This window comes from Carcharodon carcharias, chromosome 26, assembly GCF_017639515.1.
Source record: "Carcharodon carcharias isolate sCarCar2 chromosome 26, sCarCar2.pri, whole genome shotgun sequence".
Classification (NCBI taxonomy): domain Eukaryota; kingdom Metazoa; phylum Chordata; class Chondrichthyes; order Lamniformes; family Lamnidae; genus Carcharodon; species Carcharodon carcharias.
Window position 1 is genome coordinate 42919480 of NC_054492.1, and position 18852 is coordinate 42938331.

The 18852-nt window shown below is 43.4% G+C and overlaps 1 protein-coding gene across 1 annotated transcript in view; it reads left to right on the plus strand.

Annotated features, from left to right (window-relative positions):
- LOC121269874 (WD repeat-containing protein 72-like) overlaps window positions 1-18852 on the plus strand; it is a 186140-nt gene that overhangs the window by 75797 nt on the left and 91491 nt on the right. Inside the window, exons 14-15 of the mRNA XM_041174912.1 lie at window positions 12044-12294; window positions 17317-17550. Of these exons, the coding sequence (XP_041030846.1) occupies window positions 12044-12294; window positions 17317-17550 (485 nt within the window). The remainder of the gene's footprint in view (window positions 1-12043; window positions 12295-17316; window positions 17551-18852) is intronic.

The following is an 18852-nucleotide window of genomic DNA, read 5'->3' on the forward strand; positions in this document are numbered from 1 at the left end:
GACATCACCGTGCATCATTTCAAACGTCGGCGAGTGGGCCCCACCCCCCCTGTTCGCCAACGGGAAAATCCTGGCCCATGAAGCCATTGCCAATTGTTGTAAAAACCCAACTGGTTCACTAATGTCTTTTAGGGAAGGAAATGTCCTGTGGAGAAAGAAATCTGCTGTCCTTACATGTGACTCCAGACCCACAGCAATGCGATGGACTCTTAAAATGCCCTCTGAACAAGGGCAATTAGGGATGGGCAATAAATGCTGGCCTAGCCAGCGATGCCCACATCCCATGAATGATTAAATAATCCATCTCACAAGTGCCTGTTTAACTCTGACCTGCTAAAGACCAGGTATGCAGAGAGAACCATTTTGGAGATGGTTTACTTTTTAGCTTCTTGATTTACGATTGACATATTCGACTTGCAGCATTTTGCTCCAGTTATTTGGCCATATTTAAGTGGTGGAAATGCTGAGAGAAGCCGGTTATGCCTGTCAGTCGTACCTTATCCATTGCTTCAATAATCAACACCTCAAAATATTAATGGCTAATCATGTGATGCACCAATATAAGCAATTTACACTTTCCATAACTTCTCATATACCATATTGTGGTACAAGAATAATGAAGTATAGAAAGGTTCTTTATTGTATAGGGTTCCATCTGGGACAACCAGTAGCTTTAGCAGCTAAAAGCGCACAGATTTGAATCCAATTTTTGACTCGTACACAGCAAGGTCCCACAAACAGCATTGAGATGATAACCAGATAATTTATTTTACTGATGTTGGTTGAGGGATAAATATTGGCCAGGACACAGGGAGAATTCCCCTGCTATTTGAAAATTAACATTGAATTCTTTACATCCACTTGAGAGAGCAGATTGTTTAATGTCTCATCTGAAAACAGCAACCTGACAGTGCTGCACTCCCTCTGTACTGGGACTAGAATATATGCTCAAGGCTTTGGAGTGGGACTTGTACCCACAACCTTCTGACTTTGAGGTAAGAGAGTGACCACTGGGCCAAGCCTGACACCTTGTTAATAATATTTATTGTGTAGTAACTTTGTAAAACATTTTCTTCATTTATTTTTATTTCAATCACTGAGCAGAATTGGCAGAGCAGCACTGCCTTTTGCATGATTGTCATAACTCTTCGCCCAGACCTTTTAACTCAGTCACATGTTTTAGCTTTGTTTAATACGCTTTCTATTAAATAGAAAAGAAAAACTTAGTGCTTGTGCTAATCCAAAGCTACTGTGGAGCTTCAGTAGCCCCAAAGTTCCCAATCAAATATGATTACAACCTGACATGTGGCTGAGAATTTACACTTGTAAACATTTTTGTCAGGTTTGCTGGTTTGAGGTCAGCTGACTGGAGATGGGGTTGTAGAATGCACATTTCTCCCTCCCACCCCAGCCTGGCCTGTTAGTGATACTCCCCCACCATGATTAGATACCTCGATATCATCATTGAGATTCGATCAGACTGTAGTTGGTGTCCTGAGTCCAATTTTGTGTGCTTAAGATACAAGAGATAAGCTAACCTTGAAGATAGGCTGGGAAGACACTCAAAGATGATTCTGAGGGGTGGATTTTAGTGGATTTCTGCCCGAAAACTATTCCAGTGAGTTGATTTCCCTGCATGCCAGAGGCAACAGGAGGCCATGGCATTTTTAACCGCCAGGCCTCATTAAAAATGCTGCCTGTCCAGGGGGAGATTTGATGTAAGTGATGAGGAGAGGGTTTAGGGAGGGTCTTGCTGCATGAAAGGAGGTATCTGCACGGGTATGGGAGGCTGTGACCTTCCTCACGGAGCTCAGAGGATCATTCCTGTACCTCCTGGCCCCACACAGCTCATTCTTTCAGTTAGTTAAAGATCTTTTTGTCCTTCCCACAAGCTTCTGGCCTGCTTCAGCCTGACCAGAGAAATGCAGCCAGCTCAAGCCCTGGCTAAAATACTACCGGGATCCTCTTGACCTCGCACAAAGCCGGCTGGCATAAATTCATGTGGCTCCTGCATGGTTTAGGTGTACACCTCATCCAACTGCAAGATAATATTAGAGATGGAGGCAAAGGGTCAAGATCTCAATGAGTAAGTAGCTGCCTGTTTTTAACTGTCCAAGTGTCCAGTTTTTGTTAGGCTGGTAGGCTAAAATCAATCTCTGTCAGAGGACTGAATTATGAGGAAAGATTGAAGAAACCTGGGCTGTTCAGCCTCGGAGTGAGACATAACATGAAGCTCTCAGTAGAATCTCTGATAGTAGACAATAGAGAGAGATTCTGGATATCAGTTCAAATCAAACTATGACAGTAAGATAAGGAGCACAAAGTTCTAACTGAAGGGGCAGACGCCAGGATGCTCTTTTTCCACTCAGACAGATCAGCATTTTGTATGAGGAATTGAAAGTAAAAATCCAGGGATTTATTTCCGAATCAGTTGGTTGTAGAATGAGATATGGGCTGGGGGAGGGGTGGGCACAGAACCATAGGTTTCTCCCATTCACAGAAGCTAAAATGAGCTAGCCCACCTTCCCTGTCTGCAGCTGGTTTGCGATTTAGTAGACTAGATGAGCAAAATATCTCATACTTCCTTCTCCAACCTGTGACTAGTCAAAGATGCAGCAGATGGCGTTGGGACATAGGAACAAAGGAAGTAGGGTCACTCCTGCTCCTGCTCTTTATGGCCCCTTGAGACTGCTCCACCTGTCAATATGATCATGGCTGATCCTCCAGCTCAACTCCACTTATCCTGTCCAGTACCCAAATCCTGCACTCTCTTAGTGAGAAAATGTCTATCAATCTCAGTCTTGAATTTACTCAATGAAGGAGCATCCACGACCCTCTGAGGTAGAGAATTTGAGTTACACCTTCTGTTAGTATTACTGATTTTCTGCTACTAAGAGAAGAGCAACTGCTGAACAGTGTAGGATAGGAACAAACTTTGTGGAGCAATGGGCACTGGTTGTAAGAATCCCACTTGAAATGAGTTTGGGCAATCCTGATAGCCACTGGGTCAAAATCTTGGAACTCCCTCCCTATCAGCACTGTGGGTGTACCTACACCATGTGGACTGCAGCGGTTCAAGAAGGCAGCTCACCACCACCTTCAAGGGCAATTAGGGATGGGCAATAAATGCTGGCCCAGCCAGCGATGCCCACATCCCACGAATAAATGGAAAAAAAGCATGGCAAAACTTTCCTTAATTTGGCACAAATAAATAATCTAATACAACAACTTTTGCAGAGGACTCTGAAGGATGGGGCATGGGAAAATAACGTCACACTGGTGCAGTAGGGAATGATTTTCTGTGGTACTTTGTTGGGGGCCAGAGCAATGGAAACATTATTTGAATCGAGCTGCACTGAACCAGAGATAGGAATGTTAGATTCTGGCTCTGGCTGCCTGAAATACTCCATTCCCCAGCACTAACATGTGAAATAAACTTTGAAAAAGCTACCCACCTGTACTTAAGACTGGGGTGCTTCGTTCATCAGACTCCCCAGTTTAATTCACGGACCCTCAATCATGTAGCAAACTAGTTTAAATAGAATTAACAAAGACTGCAGTTAGACTGCAGCACCAATATTTGAGCTGGTCGCTGTGGAGTGCGACATGTTGTCAACAGGTTAGAATTATACCTGCCAAATGAAGATTGCATGGAATTCTGTGCATAGGTACTTGCATGCATGCATAGTGCTCCCAGTGGCTGCTTTTAATGTTAGGGTGATGTGTGCTGACATGTCTGCCTTCAACTAGCACTAAAATCATTGAAAGATCAGATCAGGTACCTAAAGAGCTGCCTGATCACTCCTAAAATGTGATGTTGCAACAGGTTTGAGTTGTAATGCGCCTAGCACAAGTGTAATACAGTGTGAGGTGGTGCCCTGGAAAGTTTGGGGGGGGGGGTTCCTGCACTAATTGATTTTAGTGTAATGAGAAGACGGCTCAGAGTCATACTGCCCCACCAAGGTTGATTTGTTCATGAAACCATCAACAAACAAGTGACTCTAACCATATCCTAAATTTGAGTTGGGAATGATTGAAAGTAACGGATCCTAAAGCAAATTAAGCAGGTTAAAATCTCGAAGCCTGCTATCTTAAAAAGTGCTAATGAAGTTCAAATGCCGAACGTTTAAGAGATCAAACAAGCAAAGATTTTCTTTTTTGTTTAAAAAAAAAAGCCATTGTCGTTCATGACGTATTTGTTGTACACCATCATAATTCCTTCATTATGACCCTTTTGTCCTTGCAAATATTAGTGATTTACAGTTGCTATCATTGTCTCTCCCTCTATTTTTCTCCAGGTCATTGGTCAGAATTAGATTTGAGTGGGCAAATGTGGCCCTGCTGATAAATCCTGCAGTTGCCTTTCATGTGCTGGAGGCTATGGTGTAGCTCAGGTCAAGGTCGTAGTGGTCACTGATCTCTCTAAATGCATTCTCTGTAGCCTCGGGTTTTCTGAATGTGAAGATTGGGTACATATTTAATAACTCACCTCCTGAAACTATATTTAACCCAGTATCAGAAGCATGTAAACTGGAATGCTATGAGTCGTCACAAAATTTTGAGACTCTGGGAGAAAGACAGTATAATTGTGTAAAAAAAAATAAATAATTTTCTTGGAATGCTTCCTTTTGCTTTTATGAGCTTGATTGTTTTCATGTTTCGTGTTCAGAAGTCTGAGTTAACTAACTCTCTATTACCTTAGGGGCTTGGTGGCCTGGTCAGATTTCCAGCCTTCCTATATATTTGCAGAAGTAAGGTGCAGTAACTGTGAAATGGTTTTGTTAGGAAGGGGCACAATAGGTCGATGTGTGTTGAGTTTTTGCTGCCCAGACAATGAACTTCATCTGTAACTGATGATAAATGATATCTGTTCAATTGCACTGAGTGACCAGGCATCATGATTGACTGCTGGCTATTGCAAACTGTCGTCTTTTTCTTGCATTTTTTAATTTTTCTGAAAGATTCTTAGGCGATAGGATTGATTGCGAGACCTTGGGATTATTGCCTTTGTTGAAAGCAGCACATGAAAAATTGTGTCCGGCGTTTTAAACAAGTGCTAGAAACATATATTTTCTCTTAGGTTTGATGATTATGATACAAGGGTGTGATGCTATTGACTTCAATAGAACAACATGGATTTATCAAGCTGGACAAGGGAGGTATTATTATTATACAAACTTTATTATTGTCTCTTATTTTTTCTCATCATCAAACACAAGTTTTCTGAGCTCTCACCAAGAGAACAAAATATATGGACTATAAAACAAGCGTCTGAATATTGTATGATTGTGAGAGAGAAATTGTCAAAATTATTGCAGTGACTAATCTATTCAGGATGAACATAATCTTGTTTTTCTTTAAAAAAGGTTAAAAGTGCATCGATTTCTCACATTTTTTGGTAGCATTTCAGCTTTTAAAATTTATAAGAAATAATTTTCCAAATGCCCGAGACCATGGGTATTGTAAAGGGTCAAAGTTATAGTAACTATTGTGTTCATTTATTTTGGTACATTTCTACATAATGGGAGGGAGACACAATGTGGCTAGATTTTTCTCGAATGTTGCTCGATGAAGGGTTAATTTAAAGAGTCCAAAACCATTTAGGTTGTGCACACAATGTTATTTTACTTTTTATTGTTTCACAGGGTGTGGGTGCCACTGTCTAGTCCAGCATTTATTGTCCATCCCCAATTGCCCTTGAAGGTGGTGATGAGCCATCTTCTTGAACCACTGCAGTCCATGTGGTATGGTTCACCCACAATGCTATTAGGAAGGGAGTTCCAGGATTTTAACCCAGTGACAATGAAGGAACGGCAATATAGTTCCAAGTTAGGTGGCTTGGAGGGGATCTTGAAGGTGATGGTGTTCCCATATATCTGCTGCCTTTGTGCTTCAAGGTAGTAGAGGTTTGGAGGGTGCTGTCGAAGGACCTTGGTGAGTTGCTGCAGTGCATCCCCAATGACTTGGCTGCATTGTGGAGGTCATCTTCTGGAGACTTATGGACGTGTCTCTCCCTGACACAGCACAGGAATACATTAACATTACATACAGGTAAAAATTAATTACAGTCGAAATGTTGCTGCTTTGTCACAAGACCTGTTTAAGGCTTGCTGCGTTGACTTGGCTGGGATTGGTACTGTAAATATTGAACATAAGGAACAAAAAAGAGAAGTTAGAAAATATGTACATTTAAAATTACATTAAGAGAAAGAAAAGACTTGAAGACTTTGACTTATGCAGCACCCTCAGGATGTTTCAGAGCTTAAGAGCCAATTAAATCTTTTTGAAGTGAGACCAAGGTTGGAAAAGCAGCAGCCAATTTGTACACAGCAAGATTCCACCAATAGCATGAGATACTGACCGGATGATCTGTCTTAGTGGTGTCGCTTGAGGGGTGGATATCTTCCAGAGCACTGGAGAGAATGCCCCTGTCCTTGTTCAGAATAGCACTGACAAGCTGAGAGGGCAGATGGACCCTCAGTTTAATGTCTCATCCAGCACCCCCTGAACGAGCTAGTGTGACCCATTGTTAAATAAGAACTGATTGCATTAAACTGTTGTCGCGATATCATCCTGTTTGTTTTGATGGGTTAACATAGAAAATGTCAGCAATGAATGCCTTTCAAATGGGTCCTTTCAATCGCTGACTTGTAAGTAGTAAATTCTTCAAAGGCGTCCAACAGCTGCTCGCTGATTTGATGCCTAAGGCTGAATATGAATAGAAAGCATCAAAACCAACCTCCTCCACTTCAGCCAAAGCTTGCCAATTTGTACACTTTTCTAATGTGTATATTTTATACACAAAGCTTAGGCAGGCCCAGTCCCTTGCTTTCATTGAATGATGTATATGGTTTCCTGGCTGTGTAAGTTTGACTCTGGCATCATTCAATAACTACTTAGTGTTGTAGAGTAATGAATAGCATTGGAGTTTCTGAATGGAAAAGGAGTCAAAGTCTTTCATCCAGGTTGAAAGTTTGAAAGCACCAATTCCTGCAGAAAGCTTACCATATTATCTCTCTCTCTCTCTCTCTCTCTCTCACTCACACTCTCTCTCTCTCTCACACACACACTCACACCATGTCCAATATATACCCACGCTGCACAAACTCCCCCAGACATACATATACACCCCTCCCACACTCTTAGACCCCAAACATACGCACACACACAATACACACTCACACCACTCCAATCAGCACACCACCAATTGCATAATAAAGGGTTCAAAGCTTTCCTGTGTATTGCAATTGGGTTGATGTTTTCACAACACTGATGCTCAAGAAGATGCATTGTCACCAAAGACATTCGAAAGGAATCAGCAAGATTTTGTGTTAGGATTGACAGGAAGGCTATCAGTGCTCATTGTTGTTAAGGAATAAATCAGACAGTAACGTCCAGCATCCGCACATGTGCAGTTAAGTACAGAGATCAGGAAGTTGCTGTCCAAGTTGCCTTGCCCCTCCACAAGCTTCACACACACAGAGACTCAGCAACCACATGCAAAAATGTGAAGTTATGGTACCTACCCACTCGATACCCACTAAAAACACTGGGGAAAATTAGAGTTTGTCCATTCAATTGTAAGTGAATTTTTAACAGCATGATAAGTTTAAATTCCTGCCAGAGAGCTGTCTGGCATTGAGAATTTGCTTCCACAAGAGTGGAGTCTCATTCAGCTTTTAATTATTGGAGTTTTTAAAAAAATTTAACTTTTCAACTTTTTCTTTGTCTCTTTTATCTCTCATTTAATCCCATGTTTCTTTCCCACAGTTTATTTCCCTCTCTGTACATGAGTCAAGCTTAACCCTACCTAGTCCGGTTTCCTGGGCCTCAGAAGACCCATATTTTAACTTGCATTTCCTGGTTTTGACTGAAGGTGATTTAACCCCAAAAACTGGTGGGTTTGGGTCTGGCAGAATGTAAAAACTTTAAGAATCTCAAACCTGAACTCAACTTGGCATTAACCCTGTCCAAGCCAAGATTTAACCTTGTCCTGGACTGTGGGAACTCCAGCAGCTAAAGGCAAACAAGAGCTGCAGCATGTAAGTAGGAAGTACTTTTCCAGCAATGCTCGTGGGCCAAGAACAGGAAAGCTTTCCTCCCTCTGATTGTATCTCAGCAAAGATATAACTGCACCACCACCCCTGCTCCCAATGATCACAGCATTTCAGGAAACCCAGAGAATTCCAACCTCCAGGTTGGAAATCCCACCCCAGAGAGGAATGGAGCCTGCTTGGCGCTGTAAGGATTTTTTAATATTGTCGAAGAGGTACACCTTTATCTGCCTTATTCATACAGGAACAGGGTCCCTGTAGGGGGTGCTGTGCTGCCTTGATTGCTAACTGCAAATCACAATGTAAAAGGCCCACAGAGATTTCAGAAGCTGGGAAATCTGCAATGACAGGCATCACTGCTCATTTGCTGGTGATCATAAAATCCAAGCCATTGTTTGTTAAGTACTGATCTCAGTTTGTAGCTGAATCGCTGTTTCATCTTTGTGGTATGGACCCTCCTCAAGTCAGCTTGAACACATTTGATCATTCGTCAACTCTTCTACTTAATAGCATTGACAGCTTAAATGAATCTGTTGAACACTTTAAGAAACTGGAAAAGTTAAATTTCTTTATTGTAAGGAGAAAATTATAAGGACTGTTTTTGCAGTATGGGGATTGTGATTAATTGCTTTGTAACTTTGTATTCATTGCTAGGATTAAAATGTATATTTACAAACAAGTAATTTGAAAATTTCATATTTTACAAATAACTACAAGTGAATCACAGGAGTTACAACTTTCAGTTGTTTGCATAGGAACATAGGAATCTAGAAGGGCTAGGTCATTTGGCCCTTCAAGCCTGCTCCACCTTTCAATAAGATCATGGTTTACACTTGCTAAGGTTTTCCTGCCAATTCTTTTAGCACCAATGAATCCAAGGCTTTTTTTATTTTGGCAATAGCATCTGATAAATGAACAGACAGGCTAATGATTTGGAATGTTTGCCAGAATTTGATTATCCTTATTGTTTTCCATGATTAAATGTTTTAAGGTGATGGTGAGAAAGAGCTGAAATGCCTGACTAATTTTTTTTATCCTATTATGCCTTGTTTACAAAGTTAGTTAAATTTTGATGTTTCTATGTCACATTTAACACTGCAGGTTTTCATTAAATAAATCATTTTGGAATTTGGGCTAAGAAAATCTTATAAAAATTTACTTCTACTGTTAGTGCCAAGGGAGGTTGAAATGAAGAAGTATTGGAATGGGGGGAGAAAGGAACTAGTCTTTTTAGCGGGTGCTTTTAATATTGCTTTGAGTTTTCCAGCTTATGAAAAGGTAGCTGTTAGCATCAACTTCCTGCTGTTATCTTAACTCTGACTAAGAATGACAAATAAGGGCTTTTTAATGGGTGTTGATTGGACATCAAATTGTGTTCATTGTGGTACAGTAGATTCTATTCTGCTGTCTATTGCTTCCAGCTTGCATTGGAGTTGTTTTTATCTTTATCTAAGAATGCAAGAAATAGAAGTAGGAGTAGGCCATTAACCCTTGCTCTGCCATTCGGTCCAATCATAGCTGATTTTCTACCTCAATTCTGCTACCCCACACTTTTCCATATCCCTTAATTTCCTTAATATTCAAAAACTTACCAACCTCTGTCTTGACTCCACTCAATGACTATCCTCTGGAGTACAGAATTTCCAAAGATCCATAACATTTGAGTGAAGAAATTTCTCCTCATTTTAGTCCCAAGGGTCCACCTCCTTATTCTGAGACTGTGACCATTTGTTCTAAATTCTGCTGCCAGGGGAGACATCCTCCCAGCATCTACCCACCAAGTCCTTAAAGAATTTCAGATGTTTCATTGAGATCACCTCTCACCCTTCTAAATTCTAGGGAATATCTGTTACTCACAATAAGTGCTGGTCATGGAAGAATGAGTCCAAAGCTAATCTTTTACTTCAAGACAATGCTACAGGCTTACTCTAGTCCATTCCCCCGTCTCTGCTGGATCTATTTATGCTGTTTTAATGGGAGAGCCAATGCCCATCACCTGTTTTAGTTGGCAACTGTCTTTGACAAGGTTATTGCTATGCAATGTAATTACTGACACATTGACAGTAGAGGCCTAGTTTACTCCATCGCTCCTCATGTGTCAATATCCTCCTTCCAGAAATCAGTCTAGTGAACTTGATAAACATATTGATGACTGTTAAGGCTGCAATATTGGCTCATAATTCAGTCCTCTTAATCTAGGGATTCTTCTCCATGCCACCTTTAAAATCTTGAATGTTTCCCTTGTGGCTCAGCGACCAGAACTGGACACTGTGCTTGAGCTGTGGCCTGACCAGCATACTGTACAATATTAGTATGACATTCATTATTTGCAATCTACCAGTGGGCAGAATCGCTCTTGTTTCTAGTTTATGCTGTTCTCCAATTAAATTGCTTTTTGCCACCCCCACATGCCATCAATGTAAGATGAACTGCATACGTATTCTAGGTTGTGAGGAGTGCAAAGATAAAATTAGCCAACGGAGGAGAAATATGTAAATTGCAAAGTGGGAATAGCTGTTAAGTGCATAAAGGTCATAAATTATTAAACAATAATGCTAACATTTTATCTCTTGACAATCTTTCACTGGAGATCAGAGACAGTGTATATGACATTACAACCCAATTATTTGAGCCTGGATGGTGCAGTGTTTATGGGGCCACTGAACTATAAATAACATGAGTTTTTTCTTTCTGGTGGGGTGGCAGAAGAATATAACGCTGAAGTGGAGCATCACTATAAACTGGAGCATTAAAATTTTATTAGATTTAGGAGTATGTCTTAGGAGATGTTTATTGAGCAATAATGCTGCCAGCATTTTCTTTCCAACTCTACCTCATGTAAGTTATCTCCTTAAATCCACCAATGATGCACATCCAACAAAACTACACATTGTATCCAACAATGATGTCCATTATTGTCTCCTCATCTGATTGTTCCCAGGGCTCCAGTGTTAGTGTTCTTAAGCTGACCATTAAGAAGTTGTTGATAACATCCCTTTGGTGCACCAATAATTCCCTTTTTATGTTTGTGCTCATCAAGTTGAAGGATGTTGATGTTGGGAAATGGTGATATTTACCAGGACACAGACAACATTGAAGCTTGCGAGGGCAGAGCTCCTTATAATTTGCCTTAACAAGGAACTCAAAATTCCTGCCATGATCAATTCCAGCAAGGAAGTAGTGGTCCTATTTTTTGGGTTTCCACAAACCTTGTGAAGGACTTTAATGAGGAAATCATGTACCATTGCAATCAAATTAATGCATTTCTACTTTGCTCCAGGATAAATCAATGGTTACTGGACTTAACAAAAGAGAAGATTATGACCTGGATTTTGCAGTGGTAATGGCAGCAAAACTGTCAGTCTTCAGTGTCATTACTCCACTGAATGCTGACTGTAGCTTCAGGAGCCCACACATGCATGGAATAACATGACATCCAGAAGTTGCTGTCCAGAAAGTGTGCTGCAGCCTGAAGAATAGGGGCAGCTTTTAAATCTATTCTATTAGTCAGAAATGGGGTCTGGTGCATATTCTGTGATAGATGAGAAAAGAAAAGGGATTAGAATCTTATTTAGCCAGACAACAGTGTAACAGCTATTACATTCTACTTGAAATTAGGTTTCGATTAATTGGAAATTTCCCAGTGCAGATCCTCACAGTACTGCACACTGTAGCAGAGATAGAGCTGCGACATTATAGCCCATATTCCTGAACTGTACTGGCTGCTAGGAAATGTCTCAAAATTTCCCACTTGACATGCACAATGGCTTAAGCTTCTGGCATAATGTGAGAAGAGGATTGTTCGCTTATTGGTGATTTTTAAAATATTATAGGCATTTTTGTTATTGAGTGTTCATAGCTTATAGATGTTGGCTGCCTGTTAGCCCCCCAAAAATGTTCCTACATCAATTTACAGTAGAAAGAAAGTGAGCAAGAGCTGTCTGTGTGAAAATGCCTTGTTTTTAATATTATGTTCTTAACTCTGGTAGGTACTCTTGATCGACATGAGACTGGTGATGTAGCAAAGGCAATCATTGGTTCATGTGACGACGCATCATCTACATTCATGAATGTAATGGATTCTGTATCTCTGGGAGTTAGACCTCTTGATCTAATCAAGAAGAAGAACACTAGCTACAAACAATCTGGCTCTTTCAAATTCAGCACCTCTCCACCCGCTTTCCAAACTACAGAAAACACCAAGTCTTCAGAGAAGGTAACTGAAATCATTTTAATCGAGGTAACTTATTCTTTTATGTTTCTATAACAAAGGTTTTTATTGAGTTTGCAATAAAAGGCTAATGCCCGGTGCTGATGCCAGGATGTTGAATGTGCCTTTGCCAATAAAGACCTGATGTCAGGTTTATATCACCTTCAAGCAAAGCAAAATATTAATATTTTACTTGCCCCTCCCCCACCCCCACCAATAATATGTGCTTCATTTGACTGGCATATTACTTAGAGGTAAAGACATGCTAAGTTAATTGAATATAACTAGCTTATCTCACCTATAGCTCATAGAGGTAGATTGGGCTCAGCAGCGTATGGCGCTCACCCGCTAACCTGGCGTGTTCCTTCTTGCTACTGTATCTTCTTGCTAATAGGCAATTGTAGATACATATAAAGCGTGGAGATTAATCAGAGGCTGGTTGTAACTGCTTGGAAATTTCAGACTATATGCAACGATGGGACTTCTTTACAGACACAAAACTATTAAAGATAAAATGCATCACTTGGTGTGTGACAGACATGCCTGAGATGCAACATTATCAAGTTTACATGTCCCAAGGCACCGCTCAACATGAATTAGAGAACATGCCAGTTTATAAGTACGACCCCTTTTAAGGTTATAAGGTGCAATGTGCCTGAGTTATTGAATTCCTATGATTCTCGTTGGTAGATGTTCAGACCTATTCGAGGTCCTGCTTTGTTTATAATAAGGGTAATAAGCTCAGTTTGAGACTACAAACGTTCTGAATTCTGTTGTTGGGAATGTTTCATTGACCTGAAACCTGCAGTAAGGATAATGATGAGGCTAACAGCACTCACTGTTATTAAGGAGTAAATCAGACAACAACTTCTGGAATCTGCACATGTGCTGTTAAACACAGAATTCAGAAAGTTGCTGTCTGTATTGCCTTGTTTCTCCAGAAGCTTCACCCTAACAGTTTCTCTTTGGGAGACTGGACATTCAAATATGTGAAGGGCATGAAATTGCAGCGCTTACCCACTAGGTACCCACTAGATGTGCCCAAATCGTTAGGGCTTGCATATTTAAGTGTAAATGATTCTTTTTAAAACATATGATAAGTCTTAGGGTGGGATCTTTCCAGATTTGCACAGAAGTGCGGTAGCGGACAGGCAAGAAGTCGTTTTACCCGCTGGCCTCAATGGCGGGTTTTCACGCCATATCATCCCATTCCACCCTCATTAATTATGCAGCCACGGGAGATGAGCTGTCTTGCTGGCACACGGCCTCCGATTTGCCCACCACACCATTACCTTGCCCCTTCCTCACACAGGGCACCATATTTAAACTATTGCAGCATGCACACTTCTCCATGCTTGCGGCCCTGTACTGCTCCAGTGAAGACATGGCCCCCAAAGGCCAAAGAGAGTGCCCCCCCACCACCCCGATTCAATGACAGCCCTGAAACACCTCCTGGACACCAAGGAGCCCGCTGCAATGTCCTCTACCCCTGTTCTAGCCGCAGGAGGCCCATCAGTCTCACCACTCCGGCTTGGGAAGCGCTTGCAGTGGTGGTCAGTGCCAATGCTGCACACAAGAGGTCGGCCATCCAGTGCAGAAAATAGATGAATCTCATCCGTACAATCAGGGTAAGGCAACCAGCTGATCACTCTAAATTCACACACTCACAAGACCATCACACATTCACTGGCATCTCACTGTCTGCCAGCTCAAGGGACATCACCACTCACTCTCTCTCGCACATCCTTACATCACCATCTGGCCTCATCTCCTCTGGAGACTGCTTCCTCGGCCCTCATGATCTTGAGGCCACTTGCACAGATCAACATGTGCCCCCAGACCCACCCTGGGATACCCCCCTTCCCCCCACTCTGCAGCCTCTTCCCTTGCCTGAGGCCATTCCCCTCCTTCCCCAAGTAAGCCCTAGCCCTGCAGCGGTTGAAAAGCTACCCCTGCCTTATGGCAGGTCTGGTAGATAGAGACCTATCTGTGAGCCCCCCTGAAAGTGATGTGGTGCTGCCTGCGAAGCCTGATGCTGATGAACCCCAGTGCTGCCTGAAGTAGGGTGAGCAAACAAACTTCAAAGTCCTGAGCGAAGTGCAGCTCACCAGGTGGACATCGCTTCTGTACAGTTGTGAAACACGTCAGCATGCTGCCTGGATGATCCAGCGTTTGTGGGGGGATGATTCTGGTGAGCAGGGTTATAATGAAATGCTAAAGTATTGAAATTAGGTTCCTGGTGTGCGGCGGTGGGAAACGCGATCTGCCATTGATGGGTGGAGCGGGCGATCGCAAATGGGTTTCATGATGGCATGGAACTGATTTTTGGCCTTCTCGTCATATTATTCCTCCCCCACCCCCCACCCACACTGGCTTGCCATGATGTCCGACATCAACGGTGTGCCAAAGCCAGCCAAATTCCAGCCTTAATTATGGACGGTAGCACTGAAAATTAACCTTTACAAGTGTGGATTCTCATTCCTTAGTATTTTAGTTATTGTTGGAGATTTTCAAAAATAAGGAGAATAATTTATTTTAACTTACTATCCCTTTTTCCGCTCTCTGTCCATCTATCTCTCTCTCTCTTTCTCTCAATCCCATTTTTTTGATTCTTTATTTTTCTTTCTGTAACTGACTTGACATTGTATCGAATATTTCAACTCTCACTTGCTGTTTAGATTGTGCATACCTCAGTAAGGGTTCTTCAATCTGATTGGCTTCGGGGGAACACTGTTGCTTGCCTTTTCACACAGGCCTCTGTTCTCCTGTGGAGCATGCAGCACTGGTTTCGCTCTCCAATAACCACAAATCACAATGGAAGAGCCTACAGAAGGTCAGCTGGGGGAGGGGGGGTGCGATGGTGGTGGTGGTGGTGGTGGTGGGTGTGGTGGGGGGGGGGAATGTAAATGTAATGAAATGTAATAAGTTTACCACCGACTGCAAAATCTATACCATTATACATAACCGTTAATTTTCCTTCTCTATCTTTTCTTTAAAATTTGCCTCAAAATTTATAGATAGCAAAATGTGACTCATGGCAGTTTCATTTTTATATCTTAAATAAGTTTATATTCCACGGTACTGCATGTTGTAGGTCAGTGGACATGTGGACAGGAGCATTATACCATTAAATACTGCAGAAGTATAAGTGTGTGCATACGTAGAGCTGCAGAGGTTAATTGTTCTGAATAGTTGAAATAATCTTTGCAGCAGTTACAGTTTAGACAATCTTGATCATCTTTAAGCCTGATTGTTGAGGTCAATCAGAGTTTAATTGGCATGTGGTTAGGAAATTTTGTAAATTGAAAATCTCATTGTTAAAAAACATTTATAGAACAGAAATAGGCCATTTGGCCCAACAGATCCATGCCTGTGTTTATGCTCCACATGTGCATCCTCCCACACTTTGGACTGTATTTTATATAGCCCATCATGCTAGAACCCTGCATCAGTCTCCCAGCGGTGAGGAAAACTCCTCTGATTAAGTCAGAGGGTGGAAGGGACTGACGTGGGATTCACGGCCACAGCCGGCAGAATGTAAATTAGACTCATTATTGAGCGAATTGACACCCATTATCCCTGAGCCCACCACAATTTAGTGGTGGCCCAGGACTAAACAGAGGCCACACGGGTTTCCTGCACCCTTGGAAGGCTGCACAGTCTGGTTTGCCACTGGTTTCCTGTTTGAGGGTCCCTCGCTATCAAGCGCTCAGTGCCCAATCAAGGGACACGACATCGGGCAGGAGTATGGCCACTGAAGGTCACTCTCCTGCCCTTTCCTCTGACCCCAATGCCTGCCTCTTCTGAGACGCCCCTCCCCCCACCCAACAAACCCCACGCTGTCTTCACACACCTTGCGCCCTTGTCCCTCCACAATCCTTGACCTCTGGTGGATGCAGCGCTGCCAGCAGCCACCACTCCCGCTGGCGGTGTGAGGAGTTGCCAGCCTCTGATTGGCCAGCAGCTCTTGGCAGCAGGACTTCCACCACCAGGGCCATCAATCTTGGGGGCGGCCCGATGGTGGCCAATAAAGTGCCTGAAGGGCCTCCCCACAGAACTGACCAGGGCTCCCTGCTGGTTCTCCGGACCTGTTGGCCCAACAAAACCCCGGCCTCCGTTGTCTAAACCCATCAGCAAGTTCTTCTATTCTTCTTTTTTCCTCTGTGTGACTATTGCTGCTTGCCTCAACTATTCCTTGTGCCAGCAAGTTGCACTTTATAACCACCGTCTAGGTAGAGAAGCTTCTACGGAATTCCCGATTGGAGTTATAAGTTAATCAATTTCCACTTTCAGCTCAGAAGCACCAGAGATTTTAGGACTGTGCTACATCTGTTACAAATGGTTTTTTTATCATGTTCCTAACTGATCACCTAGGGTATTGCTCATGGAATGTCAGATGATGCATTTTGAGGAAAATAGGAGCTTTATGTCATGAAAAACACAAATTATTTTGTTAGCCATGACAGCTCAAGACTGCAAAGAGTAACAGTTAAATAAATGAGAGGGTCAGATCAGTCAGAGCTTCATTGTCATCTGATTCGAGGATTTTGCACATTGGACTGTGCTTGTCAGGTGAGGTTGCAGTATACATGGGAACAACACCACTTGGAAGCTCCCCTCCAAGCTACTCGCCATCCTGACTTGGAAATATATCGCCATTCCTTCACTTTCGCTGGGTCAAAATCCCAGAACTCCCTCCCTAACAGTACGGTGGGTGTACCTGACTACAGCAGTTCAAGAAGGCAGCTCCCCACCACCTTCTCAAGGGCAACTAGGGATAGGCAATAAATGCTGGCCTAGCCAACAATGCCCACATCCTGTAGATGAATAAAGGAAAACATAGTATGAGATCAAAAGAATGGTGACTAAATTAACTGGATATATTTTTCATATATTGCCAGTAGATTTCCTCATAGCTCAAGATTAAGTGTGAAGTCATAGGCCAGAATTTTTCCACCCCCATTGACGTTGGGCATCATCGTGGGGGCGTCGGTGGGAGGGGTGACAGTATGGTGAGGTCCAAAATTCGGTTTTACGCTGTTGTGAAACCAGTTTGTGATCGTCCTCTCCACCCACCCATGGCAAGCCGTGTTTCCTGCCGCTGCATATAAGAACGTCACTTTAATACATTTGCATCTAATTAAAAGCCCCGTTCACCGGAATCATCCTCCCCACGCCCCCCCCGTCAAACTTACCACCCACGATGGCGTGTCTTCAGAACACTGCTTCACGACTGCCTTTATAGGACGTGCACTTGGCCACCTGAACTTTGAGGGAAACTCGGAGGTGAGTACGCCCAAACTTGTGCAGGACTCGCGAGCGTCGCCGGCAGGACATCACGGAAGAGGCGCCGCGCATTCGCGGGGGACACAGGCAAGTCGCCTTTTTCCCGGCCGGCTTTCAGTGTGGTGCCAGGGCAAGGGCTCCGGTGCAGGTCAGACCCAGGGTGGGGATGGGGCTGGTGGGATTCAGGGCAGCACAGACAGTCGGAAGGAAATACTCGAGCACGTGCTGGGGGTGTGGGGGTGGGGGGAGGGGGTGAGGGAAGCGGCCACGCAGCTGGAAACGCTTGTCAAAAGTGAGCATTCTTCCACGGCTGAGACCATTTAGCAGCAGCTCCATTGACAGGCTTGGAGTTGGGCCTCTGAAGCTTTTCTGCCCACTCAAGCAATGCAAAAGCACGAAAGCACCACCAAATGCTTGAACTTTTCACCCCCTGGGGTGCAGACTGCAAATTAATGTGTGTTTTAGGGGGCAGCAGCACAATTGGCCCACTGAGAAAGTTGTAGAATCCCCTTGCGAAAGGTGGTCATGGTGCAGTCACTGGTGGAGATGCTCACAGCCCTCTTGCAATGTCTTTATTATGGTTTGGGCCAGTATCCATTAGAGTTCAAACTGACAGCGCTGCCTTGCAGTGCAGGTTAGGAGAATGCCTGCGCCTGAGCTGAGAACACAGCATGCAGTCCAGTGGGCAAAGCTATCGGTCAAGAGGAGTGGGGCGGAGGTGGGTGGGGTTTTGGACAGCCAATGAGTGCACTACACACTAGCCATGCAAGTGGTGGCCAGAACTCTCCTGCATGCATGAAGGTGCCTTCAGGCTTAACCAAGAGAAAAAGAGAGTGGCAGAGGCACCTGGTTCGGCAAAGGGAAGAGCACCTCCCTTAAGATGAGGGGGCGGCAGGGCCTGTTGTGCATGCAGCTGAAGATCCACAGAGAGCCGTTGCTCGTAGGTGCCTTGCTAGACCCAGGGTCTATAGACGGCGCTCGTCGTTCCTGCTGATGACTGGGCACCAGTGTCATCGAAGACTGCGCACGTCTCAGGAACCGGTCAGTCTCATATGCCACCTGCTGCAGGATTTGGCACCACGGGGACATTGAGGGCATCCACTGTCAGTGGCCTTGAAAGTGATCAGGGCTGTCAATTTTTATGCCAGTGGCTCCTTCCAGAGCTCCACAGGTGATCTGTACAGGATCTCACAAGCCTCCATGCACAAGTGTAACCAGGGTGTCACGGACGCCATCTTCGTGAAGGCACAGAACTTTGCGCATTTCACAGGGCTCAGGAAAGCCAGGATGCAAGATCACTGG